General features: G+C 45.4%; 1 protein-coding gene across 1 annotated transcript in view; it reads left to right on the top strand.

The window, feature by feature from the left end:
* KATNB1 (katanin regulatory subunit B1) overlaps window positions 1-14,916 on the top strand; it is a 42,827-nt gene extending 27,911 nt beyond the window's left edge. The window contains exons 15-20 of the mRNA XM_067470951.1: window positions 1,249-1,371; window positions 5,568-5,717; window positions 5,816-5,892; window positions 8,202-8,276; window positions 9,964-10,080; window positions 14,394-14,916. Of these exons, the coding sequence (XP_067327052.1) occupies window positions 1,249-1,371; window positions 5,568-5,717; window positions 5,816-5,892; window positions 8,202-8,276; window positions 9,964-10,080; window positions 14,394-14,526 (675 nt within the window). The 3' untranslated portion in view covers window positions 14,527-14,916. The remainder of the gene's footprint in view (window positions 1-1,248; window positions 1,372-5,567; window positions 5,718-5,815; window positions 5,893-8,201; window positions 8,277-9,963; window positions 10,081-14,393) is intronic.
* The last annotated feature ends 291 nt before the right edge of the window (window positions 14,917-15,207 follow it).

The raw sequence follows: 15,207 nt of genomic DNA, 5'->3' as shown, positions 1-15,207 counted from the left end.
AGTGAAGGCATCTGCCCTTGCACTGTGCTACTCTGCTGCTGAGTATGGAACACATCTCACCACGCTAAAACAGTGGATGTGGCTCTTAATGAGACATGCCGCATTATCACAGGGTGTCCGCGCCCTACACCATGGGAGAAATTACACTGCTTAGCTGGTATTGCACCACCTGACATCCGCTGGGAAGTAGCAGCCAATAGTGAAAGGACCAAGGCAGTGACATCTCCAGCTCATCCCTTGTTTGGGTATCAGCCAGCACGTCAACGACTTAAATCAAGAAATAGTTTCCTAAGATCTACAGAGACACTCGCTGGAACACCCCAGCAAGTGAGAGTCCAAAAGTGGCAGGCTCAAACCCAGAACCTCAACCAATGGCTGATACCCAATGAGAGACTCCCCCCTGGGCACACAGAGGACTGGGCGACTTGGAAGGCACTGAACAGATTGCGCTCTGGCACCACGAGATGCAGAGCCAACCTTCAGAATCGGGGCCACAAAGTGGAATCCTCGACATGCGAGTGTGGAGAAGAGCAAACCACTGACCACCTGCTGCAATGCAACCTGAGCCCTGCCACATGCACCAGGGAGGACCCCAGAGGCACTCCAAGGGGACAGATACTGGTCAAAGAACATTTAATCAACTACCAAACCCACAAATTTTGTGTTTTGTCTGTTTGTTTGCTTTGTTCTGTTAGAAATGTAATATAATTTGACTGGTTGTCCTGACACGACAAATAAAAACCTGTCATGTCCAGCACTTTTAATTTATTCATTACATTTGGCCCGGACCTTAGTTTTTAAATGTGTCATGATGTATTGTTTTGATGTTTTACTGTTATTGCTTTAATGTTTATTGGTTTGCTTTAAGAGCTTTATTGTTGTATTTGTTATGCTGTTGTTTTATTGAGGGCCTTGGCCTTTGTAAGCCGCACTGAGTCCTTCGGGAGATGTTAGCGGGGTACAAATAAAGTTAATAAAGATAATAATAATAATAATAATAATAATAATAATAATAATAATAATATTCGAGTCAATCAATTTCCCCAGATTTTTGTGGTAAAATTAGGTGCCTCGGCTTATATTCAGGTCGGCTTATACTTGAGTATATACGGTATATATGGAGTCCCCTTCGGGGTGAGAAGGGCGGCATCTCAATGTTGTAAATGAATAAATCTGTTGGGCCTCCAAGGCCTGCCTTGACCCCTCCAAGCCCTTCCTTGACCCTCTCTGTGCTTTCCTTCCTTGCAGCCTGACACCGTCCAGCGGCCGCCCATGGCCTCCTCGACCCCTTTGGCCCGGGCGGAGCCTTTGGCCGTCATCCCAGCCGCCCGGAACGAGCCCATTGGCCTCAAGGCCTCCGACTTCTTGCCGGTGGGTGCCGCGCTTGGGAGGATATCTGAGGGAAAAGGAAGCTGGCTCGGCCTCAGCAGAAAGGGGGCTGGGAAGGCCCAAATGGTCCCTTTGCAAGCTGGGTCCACGCCAGAAAGGACCACCTCTGTAAACACAAGCCGTTACTCACATGATTGGTCATGGAGGTTTGTTCTTAAGTCCGATTTGTTTGTAACTCCAGCTAAATGTATAGCTTTGGACTATTTATTTGTCGTGTCAGGGCAACCAGTCGATTATATTACATTTCCAACAAAACAAAGCAAACAAACAGACAAAATACAAAATTTGTGAGTTTGGTAGTTGATTAGATGTCTTTTGACCAGAATCTGGCCACTTGGAGTGCTTCTCGTGTTGCCGCAAGAAGGTCCTCCCTTGTGCATGTGGCAAGGCTCAGGTTGCATTGCAGCAGGTGGTCTGTAGTTTGCTCTTCTCCACACTCGCATGTTGTGGATTCCACTTTGTAGCCCCATTTCTGAAGGTTGGCTCTGCATCTCGTGGTGCCAGAGCGCAGTCTGTTCAGCGCCTTCCACATCGCCCAGTCCTCTGTGTGCCCAGGGGGGAGTCTCTCATTGAGTATCAGCCATTGGTTGAGGTTCTGGGTTTGAGCCTGCCACTTTTGGACTCTCGCTTGCTGAGGTGTTCCGGCGAGTGTCTCTGTAGATCTTATAAAACTATTTCTAGCTTTAAGTCATTGACGTGCTGGATGAGACCCAAACAAGGGATGATCTGGAGTTGTCTCTGCCTTGGTCCTTTCACTATTGGTTGCTACTTCCCGGCGGATGTCGGGTGGTGCAATACCGGCTAAACAGTGTAATTTCTCCAGTGGTGTAGGGCGCAGACACCCCGTGATAATGCGGCATGTCTCATTAAGAGCCACATCCACTATTTTAGTGTGGTGAGATGTGTTCCAGACTGGGCATGCGTACTCAGCAGCAGAGTAGCACAGCGCAAGGGCAGATGTCTTCACTGTGTCTGGTTGTGATCCCCAGGTTGTGCCAGTCAGCTTTTGTATGATATTGTTTCTAGCACCCACTTTTTGCTTTACATTCAGGCAGTGCTTCTTGTAGGTAAGAGCACGGTCCAGAGTGACTCCCAGGTATTTGGGTGCGCTGCAATGCTCCAGTGGGATTCCTTCCCAGGTCATCCTCAGAGCTCAGGATGCTTGTCTGTTCTTAAGATGAAAGGCACATGTCTGTGTTTTAGATGGATTAGGGATCAGCTGGTTTTCCCTGTAATAGGCAGTAAGAGCTCCTAGAGCTTCGGAAAGCTTCTGTTCAACCATCTCAAAGCTCCCTGCTTGAGCAGTAATGGCACGATCATCAGCATAGATGAAGCTCTCTGTCCCTTCTGGCAGTGGCTGGTCATTTGTGTAGATGTTGAACATGGATGGAGCAAGCACGCTCCCCTGAGGCAGGCCGTTCTTCTGTTTCCGCCATCTGCTTCTCTGGCCCTGGAACTCAACAAAAAAGCTCCTGTTTTGTAGCAGGTTTCCTATGAGGCGGGTGAGGTGGTCGTCCTTTGGACTGCTTGTATGGGACAATTAGAGACAGAGGGAACCCCATTATAATGCAGGGCTGCTTCCTTTTTTTTCCCCTCTCTTTCCGAGATCTCCATCAATCAATGTGTTCTGTCATTCTTCCTGCCTGCATGAAGAGGCCACTTTCCTCCTCCTCTTCTTCCTCCTCCTCTTCCTCTTTCCCCCAAAAGTCTTTAGTGTTTTTATTATTATTACTAGCTTGGGTTCTCAGCATTGCCCGGATTATTTGAAAAATTGCACAAAATGCATAAGGTTGTGGGTGAACTACAACTCCCATCATGCTAGGTTAACCCAGAGAAACTCCATCCAGTACTTCCAAGTGTGTTATGTTGGGCAAGTTTGCTCTAGATACATCATGGGTGGGGTGACCCTGGCTGTAGGGTAAACTACAACTCCCACAATGGTGAGTCAGTCCCCTCCAGTAGGTTGAGTCAATCATGAGGGTTCTGTGTGCGAAGTGTGGTCCAGGTCCCTCAGCGGTGAAGCTTACAGTTTCCCTAGTTGTGGGTGAACTGCAACTCCCAGAAGGCCAGTTCCCCCCAAACTCCTCCAGTCATCAAATTTTGGCATATGAGAGAGATGGGCCAATTTTTGTCCAGATCCATCCTTGTTTGGGTTCATGGTCCAATTCTGGACACCACAATTCAAGAGAGATATTGACAAGCTGGAATGTGTCCAAAGGAGGGCGACTAAAATGATCAAGGGTCTGGAGAACAAGCCCTATGAAGAGCGGCTTAAGAAGCTAGGCATATTTAGCCTGAAGAAGAGAAGGCTGAGAGGAGATATGATAGCCATGTAAGGAGCACCAGTTATGTTGTTGTTATATTGAGGCCTCGGCCTTTGTAAGCCGCATCGAGTCCTTCGGGAGATGCTAGCGGGGTACAAATAAAGTTTAATAATAATAATAATAATAATAATAATAATAATAATAATAATAATAATGTATAAATATGTGAGAGGAAGCCACAGGGAGGAGGAGGGAGCAAGCTTCCTTTCTGCTTCCCTGGAGACTAGGACGCGGAACAATGGCTTCAAACTACAAGAAAGGAGATTCCACCTGAACATGAGGAAGAGCTTCCTGACTGTGAGAGCTGTTCAGCAGTGGAACTCTCTGCCCCAGAGTGTGGCGGAGGCTCCTTCTTTGGAAGCTTTTAAACAGAGGCTGGATGGCCATCTGTCGGGGGTGATTTGAATGCAATATTCCTGCTTCTTGGCAGAATGGGGTTGGACTGGATGACCCATGACGTCTCTTCCAACTCTTTGATTCTGTGGTGCTCTTTGGATGTAGGTGAACTACAACTCCTCGAAATCAAGGTGAATTTTCCCCAAAGTCCTCCAGCATTTTTGGCTGGTCTCTGTGTGCCAAGTTGGGTCCAATTCCATCATTGTTTGCGAAGGGAGCATCACAAAGCCCCTCTCTATCGACTTCAGTAGACCTGGTATCTTTTTGTTTATTGGCACCTTCTAATGCAGTGTTTCTCAACCTGGGGGTTGGGACCCCTGAGGGAGTCGTGAGGGGGTGTCAAAGGGGTCGCCAAAGACTATCAGAAAAAATGGTATTTTATGGTGATCATTGGGATTCTGTGTGGGAAGTTTGACCCAATTCTATTGTTGGTCGAGTTCAGAATGCTCTTTAATTGTAGGTGAACTATAAATCCCAGCAACTACAACACCCAAATGTCAAGGTCTATTTTTCCCAGACTCCACTAGTGTTCACATTTGGGCATATTGAGTATTCATGCCAAGTTTGGTCCAGATCCATTGTGCTAGTACGGCTGTACCAGGAGCTCCAACTTTATTTTCTTTCTGTTATTCGTTTGCAGTCATAGGGCAGGCCTCCTGTCCATCATAATTAAGCTTTGGTTCCGCCCAAAATTACAAAATCAATCCTCCCCCCCCCCCCCAACCCCAGTAGCATTCACATTTGGGCATATTGGGTATTTGTGCTCAATTTACATTTGGGCATACTGAGTATTTCTGCCAAGTTTGGTCCAGATCCATCCTTGTTTGAATCCACAGTGCTCCTCTGGATATAGGTGAACTACAACTCCCAAACTCAAGGTCAATGCCCACAAAACCCTTCCAGTGCTTTCTGTTCGTCATGGGAGTTCTTTGTGCCAAATTCGGTTTAAATCCATCGCTGGTGGAGTTCAGAATGCTTTTTGATTATATAGGTGAACTATAAATCCCAACAACTACAACTCCCAAATTAGAAAATCAATCCTCCCCCCCCCCCAACCTAAATTGTGCTCAATTTAGTCCAGTGAATGAAAATATATCCTGCATATTGGATATTTACGTTACGATTTATAACCATACTAAAATGACAGGTATCAAGTAGCAACGAAAACAATATTATGGTTGGGGGTCACCACAACATATGGAACGGCATTAAGGGGTCACGGCATGAGCGAGGTTGAGAACCACTGTTCTAATGAGATGTATGACCTGCAGTAATCAGAGTAAACGACCCCCTTTTGCCACCCCTGACCAGAGCATCATCTTGAGTATTTTATCTCCTGTGTCTTCCCATAATACATAGCATCTGCTAGCTAGAGATGCCAAATATCCCTCCAACCATGCACTCTTGGCCAGACATTTTCAGAGATGGTCAGCTCCCGTTCTGTCTCTTGGTCTCCAGGCCGTGAAGAACCAAAGCCTGGCGGATATCACGGACGAGGAGGCCATCGCCCAGATGCGGAAGGGCCACGAGACGATGTGCATGGTGCTCACCTCCCGGCACAAGAACCTGGAGACCGTCAGGGCCGTCTGGAGCACCGGAGACATCAAGGCAAGCCGGCCTTCGTGGACCCTGGTCCACTACAGTTAGAATAATAATAGTAATAATCATAACAATAACAACTGTCTTCTGGGTTGCCTCTTTTGCAGGCCGCTGTGGACTCGGCGGTGTCCATGAATGACCTTTCCGTTGTGGTGGACCTCTTAAACATCATGAATCAGAAAGTGTGAGTCCCTCTCTGCTCAAAGGATGTTGTTGCGTTCTTGATATATTTATATAGTCATGCTTCCTTTCACAAGAGACTCATTATTGACCTACAAAACCCTATACGGTTCCGGCCCAGCGTATCTGTCCGAACGCATCTCCTTCTACGTCCCGCCTTGGAGTTTAAGATCTTCTGGGGAGGCCCTGCTCTCGGCCCCACCTCTATCACAAGTGAGATTGGTGGGGACGAGGAGCAGGGCCTTCTCGGTGGTGGCCCCTCGCCTGTGGAATTCACTTCCCGGGGAAATTAGGTCATCGACATCCCTCCTCTCTTTTAGAAGAAAACTAAAAACATGGATATGGGACCAGGCCTTTGGGTAACCTGGCAGATAGACAAAGGACAATGACGACTAGAATTTATTTATTTTTATTTATTTAGAACTTTTATATACCAGTCTTCTTGACCTCCGGAGAGGGACTCAGGCCAGTTTACAACAAGATTCATGAACAGTAGTTTAAAAAACATCACACCCCATAACATTCCAATACATAAAATACATTAAAAAGCAATCATGTACTTACATAAGGCCAAGTCGTCAAAGAGAAAACAAAATTCATTATTCATTACTATCCGTCCGTGTGGTCAAAAGTTATTGACTTTCTTCTCAAATGCTAAATTTCAGAGCCAGGTCTTCACCAATTTTCTAAAAGTCAGGAGAGAAGGTGCAGTTCTAATCTCCAGTGGGAGAGAGTTCCACAGCCGAGGGGCCACCACCGAGAAGGCCCTGTCCCTCCCCACCAGACGCACTTGCGAGGGTGGTGGGACCGAGAGCAGGGCCCCTCCAGAAGATCTTAACAACCTTGATGGTTCATAGGGAAGAATCCATTCGGACAGGTAAACTGGGCCGGAGTTGTTTAGGGATTTATAGGTCAGCACCAGCACTTTGAATTGTGCTCGGAAGCTGATTGGCAGCCAGTTGAGCTGTTGCGGAACATATACGTTACCGGGTCCATTAGAGTACCTCTGCAGAAGGAAGAAGATTGAGAAACAGCTTGGCAGATTTCCAGGCATCTATTTCATACTCCGGAGTAAGGGTGTTCAGCTTAACCAAGGGCTTACACAACCTGATGTCGCATTTGTCCAGCTTTTATAGCATGAAATTGCTAGTTTTACACATGCGCAGAACAACTCTGACATTTACACAATACAATCATTAACGGGAAATTTCATATATAGTTGCCAAGGACATCCTTTTGGCAAGCACATCATGACCCCAAACATCTGCTCAATTATATAACTTTTCAACTTTACCCATTATCCCCAGATGACATGTTAAATTGTTCTTAATTCTCTTAGATCTCTTAAATGAATTATAACTTTATATATGTTTTTAATATAAGAGTTGATAAAGGCAATCTCTTAATCAATCCTGCCTTAATTACTTTGTTAATAACTTAGTTTCACAGGAATTTCCTTTTAAATGGAACGTTTCTGAAATTGCCTGCTATTTACATTAAATAGTCAGGAGATGGCGCTCTCTCACCATATGACCTTAGATGTTCCAAGTCTTGGATCAATATATATTGATTTCTGCATGCTGCCAATTCTTTGGTTGTTTCTTCATATGTCCACATTTAACTAAAATAAACATTTGGCCTATGCAAACATGCAACCTTTGACCAGTTCATGTTGACCTCCTATCAATCCATACCATCAGTCGGTTTTTCCCTTAATTTGCAAAATTTCCCTTGAGCTGTCTTCTCTGAATCCAGGTAGGAATCTTTTTAAATTATGATTATTATTTTATTTTTCCCCTAACGGCTGCCACAGAGCTGGCGCAACAGAGGAGTAGTAGGCTCCCTGTACCCCGCTCCTGTTAGTAATCTGGCTGCCGCTCGTTGGACTAGTTGAAGCTTCCGGGCAGTCTTCAGAGGCAACCCCACATAGAGAGCGTTGCAGTAGTCTATAGAATTGATAGGATTTGACAATGTGGAATGAATTTACGGACTCTGAGCTGGTGAACGTTGAGAATTTAGACTGGTTTTATGGATTGTGGTGTATAATTGATTGTTTTAATTGTTTTATAATTGCTGTTGATATATGTTTTAATGTTATTGTTTTTGTTGGCATCGAATTGTGCCTTTTGTAAGCCGCCCTGAGTCCCCCCTCAGGGGTTGAGAAAGGCGGGGTAGAAATGCGCGAAATAAATAAATAAATAAATTATTGGCCATGTATATCATGCAGCTGATCCCATGGCTACCCGAATTTCATTCTGGTGAGACTGGGATGAATCTTGTCTATACTGGACATCCTTTCTGCTCTTTTCCCAGGTCCCTCTGGAAGCTGGACCTCTGTACCGTCATCTTGCCCCAGATCGAGAAGCTGCTGCAAAGCAGATACGAGAGGTGGGTCTTGTGGAGGGGGCAGGATCTCAGAGGCAAGGTGCAGTTTTATCTGGGGAGAGTTAAGTGGGGAAGCCTTGCTCCAGGTTGAGATGACAAAATACCGTATATTCTCAAGTATAAACCAACCCGAATATAAGCCGAGGCACCTAATTATATCACAAAAAACTGGGAAAATGTATTGCGTCGAGTATAAGCCGAGGGTGGGAAATGCATCCACTACGGGTCAGTTTCAAAGTAAAAAGAGATACCAATAAAATTACATTCATTGAGGCATCGATAGGCTAAATGTTTCCGAATATTTACATAAAACTGTAATTTAAGATAAGACTGTTGCAACCCAGATCAGGAAACGAGACCATCAGATTGAATCCACCACACTTGACTGTGGGAAAAACAATCCTTTTTTATTGATGAGAAATGGTTACAAAACAGAGGAAAATGCAAAGTCAAAAAGCCACAGTAAAACTCAACAGTCAGGAATATCTCTGAACTAGATCAAAATTCCAAAAGCAACACTATAAAAACTTGGAACCTGTTAGCATTTCACTAACCGTACTTGGAAACTAGAAGCCTCTGGGAATGCAGGCCATGGGAAACGGGAAGTCTGCCAAGGTAATGCCTCATTTTCCTACTTCCAAGTTTCCTAGTTCAATTTTATATGCAGAAAAAAAAATATTTTAAAAAAACATAAAAACAATGAATAATAAAAAAATTTAAAAATATGTCCTCTCATTCAAATCCTCATCTGTTCCATCGTCTTGGCCGTTCCTGGGTAATTTTCCAATTCAAGTTAGTTTGTTCATCCTGAGGTTCCGAATGCTTGCTCGAAGAGCCGAGTTTTTACTCTCTTTCGAAAGGTCAGGAGGGAGGGACTGATCTAATATCCCTAGGCAGGGAGTTCCACAGCTGAGGGGCCACCACAGAGAAGGCCCTGTCTCTTGTCCCCGCCAAACGTGCTTGCGAAGCAGGCGGGATCGAGAGCAGGGCCTCCTCCGACAACCTCAAGTTCCTGGCGGGTTCGTAGGAAGAGATGCGTCGCAAGCGCGATTGGTGGGGATGAGGGACAGGGCCTTCTCTGTGGTGGCCCCTCGACTCTGGAACTCTCTCTCCAAGGACATCAGACAAGCCCCAACGTTGGCAGTCTTTAGGAAGAGCTTGAAGACGTGGTTCTTCCAGTGTGCCTTCCCAGAATAGGAAACTCCAAGCACTATGTCCCAATGCACTTTACCGAGTCCTTCGGGAAATGTTAGCGGGTTATAAATAAAGGATAATAATAATAATAATAATAATAATAATAATAATAATAATAATAAGATGCGTTCGGATAGATAAGCTGGGCCAGAACCGAAATGACATTTATAAACCAGGAACAAAATAAAAGTGTTACAACGTAATCACCTCTGGGTTGTTGTAGGGTTTTTTTTCGGGCTCTATGGCCATGTTTTAGAGGCATTTTCTCCTGACGTTTCGCCTGCATCTATGGCAAGCATCCTCAGAGGTAGTGAGGTCTGTTGGAAGTAGGAAAATGGGTTTATATATCTGTGGAAAGACCAGGGTGGGACAAAGGACTCTTGTCTGCTGGAGCTAGGTGTTACAGAGTGCAATGCAGTCCTGCCTCTCCGCCATTTCCCTTCCTGATTGTCCTCTTTCTCTCTCTTTCTCTCTCTCCTTTCTTTCTCTCCATCAGTTACATCCACACGGGCTGCACTTCTCTGAAGCTGATCCTGCAGCGGTTCCTCCCGGTGATCACCGACACCCTGGCTGCGCCGCCTTCCGTCGGGGTGGACATCTCCCGGGAGGAGAGGTAATAATATCTATATAAATAAAAATTTAATGTTCGTTTGTGCTACCATCAGAACTCAAAAACCACTGGCGGAATTGACACCAAATTTGGACACAAGGCACCTAACAGTCCAATTTATGTCCTCCACTCAAAAAAAAAATTGATTTTGTCATTTGGGAATTATCGTTGCTGGGATTTGTAGTTTACCTACAATCAAAGAGCATTCTGAACTCCACCAATGATGGAATTGGGCCAAACTTAGCACACAGGGCTCCCATGACCAACAGAAAAAACTGAAAGGGTTTGGTGGACATTTATTTATTTATTTATTTCTGTTACTTTGACCCCGCCCTTCTCACCCCCGAGGGGGGACTCAGGGCGGCTTACAAAAAAAGGCAGAATTCGATGCCCATCTCAAATACATACATATATAAACAATTAAAATAATTAAACAATTAACAGATTAAAACATCAGTATATAACACAAAAGCACAATAGTCTCATGGTCAGTGTTTCGAGTTCCATAGGTCCATTATGTTTCGTCATTATTTGCCCATCATTGTGGTCTTTCTTTCTAGCCGCCAGAGTTTCCAAACGCCTGGTCCCACATCCAAGTTTTCAGCTTTTTCCTGAATGAGAGAAGGGAAGTCGCTGATCTGATCTCCCCGGGGAGTGAGTTCCACAGGTGGGGGGCCACTACCGAGAAGGCCCTGCTCCTCGTCCCCGCCAGTCTCACTTGTGATAAAGGCGGGGTCGAGAGCAGGGCCTCCCCAGAAGATCTTAGGCTCCGAGGTGGGACGTAGGTGGGACGTAGAGGGAGATCCGTTTGGACAGATACACTGGGCCGGAACCGTATAGGGTTTTGTAGGTCAAAACCAGCACCTTGAATTGTGCTCGGAATTGGATCGGCAGCCAGTGGAGCTGACACAACAGGAGGGTGGTGTGCTCCCTGTACGCCGCTCCGGTGAGCAATCTGGCTGCCTCCCGCTGGACTAGTTGAAGTTTCCGAGCAGTCTTCAAAGGCAACCCCACGTAGAGTGCGTTGCAGTAGTCCAGTCGGGATGTGACAAGAGCATGGACCACCGTGGCCAGATCCGACCTTGAGTTTGGGAATTGTAGTTCACCTACATCCAGAGAGAGTTGTACACTCAAACAATGATGGATCTGGACCAAACTTGGCACGAATATTCCATATGCCCAAATAGGAACACAGATGGAGGTTAAGGGAAATAGACCTTGCCAACTGGGTTGTTGTAGTTGCTGGGATTTATAGTTCACCTACAATCAAAGAGCATTCTGAACTCTACCAATGATGGAATTGAACCAAACATGGCATAGGGGACTTCCATGACCAACAGAACACACTGGAAGGGTTTGGTGGGCATTGACCTTGAGTTTGGGAGTTGTAGTTCACCTACATCCAGAGAGCACTGTGGACTCAAACAATGATGGATCTGGACCAAACTTGACACGAATATTCCACGAATATTATCGACAATGTTTGGGGCTGAGTTAGAACTGGCCATTTTCAAAGGCTTGTTGAAACCACCAGGTCTTCAAGCTCTTACGAAAGGAGGGGAGGGGTGGGGCCTGTCTTATTTCCTTTGGGGGCGAGGCCTCCGAAGAGGGCTGTGCTTGGCCACGCCCACCTCTCCCTTCTGCCGCAAGGGAAGGAAGGGAAACTGCGAGATTTTAATGGTTCTGGGGGGGAGGGAAGGGCACATTCCATTAACGAAACAAAGGAAACAATTCGTATTTCCTGGTAATTTCGATTTTTTTTAAAGAAAATTTCAGAAATAATTTTAAAATCAAACCTACATACGAAACGAGTTTAGAACCTTTTTTTTTTCTTGATCAACCAAGCCTAATATGTACATTGTAATCCCCTGCAGGATGAGAAGGGCAGAATATAAATACGGTAAATAAATAGATAGGGACATAGATAAACATACAAAAATAATATTGGACAGTCCATAATCTAGTGCAGTGATGGGCAACCTTTTGAGCGCGGTGTGTCAAAATTTGCCAAAAAAACTGAGCATAATTCAGGTGGTGTGTCACTTCAAGAAAAAAAGCATAATTTCACAATATTTAGTTTAAATAACAAAAAATATATAATTGTAATTCCCACTTTATCTCTTATCATATTGTTCTACCTCTCTTTATGTCAATAATATCCTTTTTGGAGTGTTTAATAAAAATATAATTTTAAAAACCCAACAAAATATTATTTATTTTTTAATGTAAATGTATTTCTAGCATTTAATATGCTGTTTAATGTATTTCTAATAATAATAATAATAATAATGCAATAATAATAAAGTAACATTGCAAAGTAATATTTTGATATTTAATTTACCATTTCATTTAAGGCATATATATATATATTTAAGGCATATATTAAAAATGCATTAAATTAAAATGCATTAAATTAAATGTCAAATAAAAATTCAATTTACCATTTCGTTTAAGACATTCTGAAATATTTGAGTAATATAGAAAAGTAATATTATTTATCATTTAATTTAATTTAAATATGTGACTCCTTAATTTTTATTTATTTATTTATTTATTTATTTGCTTTATTTCTATACCGCATTTTTCAGCCCTTGACAGGCGACTCAATGCGGTTTAATATTTAGGAAACAATGCAAAATAATATTCGCTTACTTAATAATTAAATAAACCAATATTATTTTGCAATTGGTTTATTTCCTTTGCAAAAAGAGAAAACTGTTGTAACCAGGAAGAAAGGAACCGCGCGCGGCTGAAGAGGTGGACCCAGGAACGTTTGAAATGGGCGGGGCCTTCTTTCCAGGAGGCCAATGGGAACGGAGATACAGGAAAGAGGCGTGGCCTTTCCTGTCCAGGGCTTTGACTTGAATGAAGAGTGGGCGGGGCTTCGGCCTGCTTTTGCGAGCAGTAGGGAAGAGGCCCCTTCCCACGCATGCGCGGAATTGATTCTATGGAGGCTTACTGCAGCCTGGGTTTCTCTCTATGGAATAATTTACTTTCTTTCCTATCTATTTTTTAAAATGGCATAAAATAAATAAATAATATCCAGCAGGTGCGTGTCAGTAGAAATGGCTACGCGTGTCAGTACTGACACGCGTGTCATAGGTTGGCCATCATGGATCTAGTGGAAATTCCAGGTTGTCTTAGCGCTGCACCTGGAGCTCCCATTTGAGGGATGGCATCTTACTCTCAAGGATGGCAATCCATCGAACGACTCCTTTCCGCTGTAACGGTCTGGATGAGGGCGAACAAACTGAAACTAAATCCAGACAAGACAGGTACTCCTGGTCAGTCGCAAGGCCGAACGGGGTATAGGGTTACAGCCTGTGCTGGACGGGGTCGCACTCCCCTTGAAGGCGCAGGTTCGCAGCTTGGGTGTGACCCTGGACTCATCGCTGAGCCTGGACCCCCAGGTTTCAGCGGTGACCAGGGGAGCATTTGCACAGCTTAGGCTCCTGCGCCAGCTGCGCCCGTATCTCGGGAAGTCTGACTTGGCCACGGTGGTACACGCTCTTGTCACATCCCGCCTGGATTACTGCAACGCTCTCTACGTGGGGCTGCCCTTGAAGACGGCCCGGAAGCTTCAGCTGGTTCAGCGCGCGGCAGCCATGTTACTAACTGGAGCGGGTGGCAGGGAGCACACAACGCCCTTGTTGTCCCAGCTCCACTGGCTGCCGATTTGCTACCGGACCCAATTCAAGGTGCTGGTTTTGGCCTACAAAGCCCTAAACGGTTCCGGCCCAAAATACCTTTCCGACCGCATCTTGGCCTACGAGCCCACGAGGACCTTGAGATCATCTGGGGAGGCCCTTCTCTCGATCCCGCCTGCATCACAGGCACGGCTGGCGGGGACGAGGGAGAGGGCCTTCTCGGTGGTGGCCCCCCGGCTGTGGAACACTCTCCCTGCACACATTAGACAGGCGCCCTCCCTCATGTCCTTTCGAAAAAGCCTTAAGACATGGCTGTTCGAGAGGGCATTTAATTAAGTGCTAAGCAACAAAACAATACGGTAATGAGAACTGGAATGGAACAAGGAATATGAGACTGGCTATGATTCCACTAAGAGACGAAGCAGTGTAGTCTGTAATTGTTGTATAGTTTATATGTTGTTGAAACTGGCTTTTTGTAACTGTCTTTTATGTGTACTGTACACCGCCATGAGTCGCCCTTATGGGCTGAGAATGGCGGTTAATAAGTGCATCAAATAAATAAATAAATAAATTTCCCCGGCCTCCACTTGATTTCCAAAGTGCTAGGATTGGGATTCCTTTCCTTATTGCTTTGTGTGGGCTTCCACTTTCCTCCTTTTGTTGTTCCAGGCTCCAGAAGTGCCGCCTTTGCTACAGGCAGCTCAAGATCATCAACAACTTTGTTAAGAACAAGTCCGGGCTGAGCGGGCGCCACGGGAGCACCTTCCGGGAGCTGCACATCCTCATGGCCGGCTTGGAGTGAGAGGAGGAGCCCCAGAACAACGTCAACACAGCGTCTACTTCGCTCCTGGTCGGGTCCGGTCCTTTGTCCGGTCCCGGTCTCTTCCGCCAAAAGGAGGGAAAAGGCCCAGGCGGGGTTCTGCTCCCACCCCAGTGCCTTACAAGGCGAGATCTCTTCCAAGGAGGCCTTCCCGGAGACGCGCCTCCCGCTTCCTTTCCGGCGACTCGAACCGGGTTATGCAAGTTTGGGACGAAAGAGATGTCCTCGTCTCTTTAACAAGTCAGTGTCACAGAGAAGGCGGTCTCCCCCTCCACAATCCCACTCCCCTTTTAAATGTGTTTGAACTGCTGTGAATAAAGATATAACTTATGATGCATTTTCATAATAAAGAACCACGCATACATTCGTAAATGCCTGTTTTGTACGTTGTGTGTCTCCCCGATCTCGTGCCATTTTTTTGAATCGGCAGGTCAAATAGACAGTGTTCGCTCACTTATCGCAGGTGTTGTGTTCCAGATAAGTGAAATAACATGAGGTAGGGATGCCTTCCTCATCATCATCGGCGACCAGCAGGACAAGAGTGAGTGAGTCCTAAAACCTTTGGGGGCAGCAGGTCCGCCTCGTTTGCCCCTCTCTCTTGCTGGCCTTCTCTCTCTCACTTCACCTTCTCTTTCCTCTTTCCCCTCCCTCCCTCCTTCCCTT

This window comes from Anolis sagrei, chromosome 8 (assembly GCF_037176765.1).
Source record: "Anolis sagrei isolate rAnoSag1 chromosome 8, rAnoSag1.mat, whole genome shotgun sequence".
NCBI lineage: Eukaryota > Metazoa > Chordata > Lepidosauria > Squamata > Dactyloidae > Anolis > Anolis sagrei.
The sequence above is the reverse complement of the archived record's forward strand: the minus strand, read 5'-3'. Positions and strand labels throughout refer to the sequence as shown.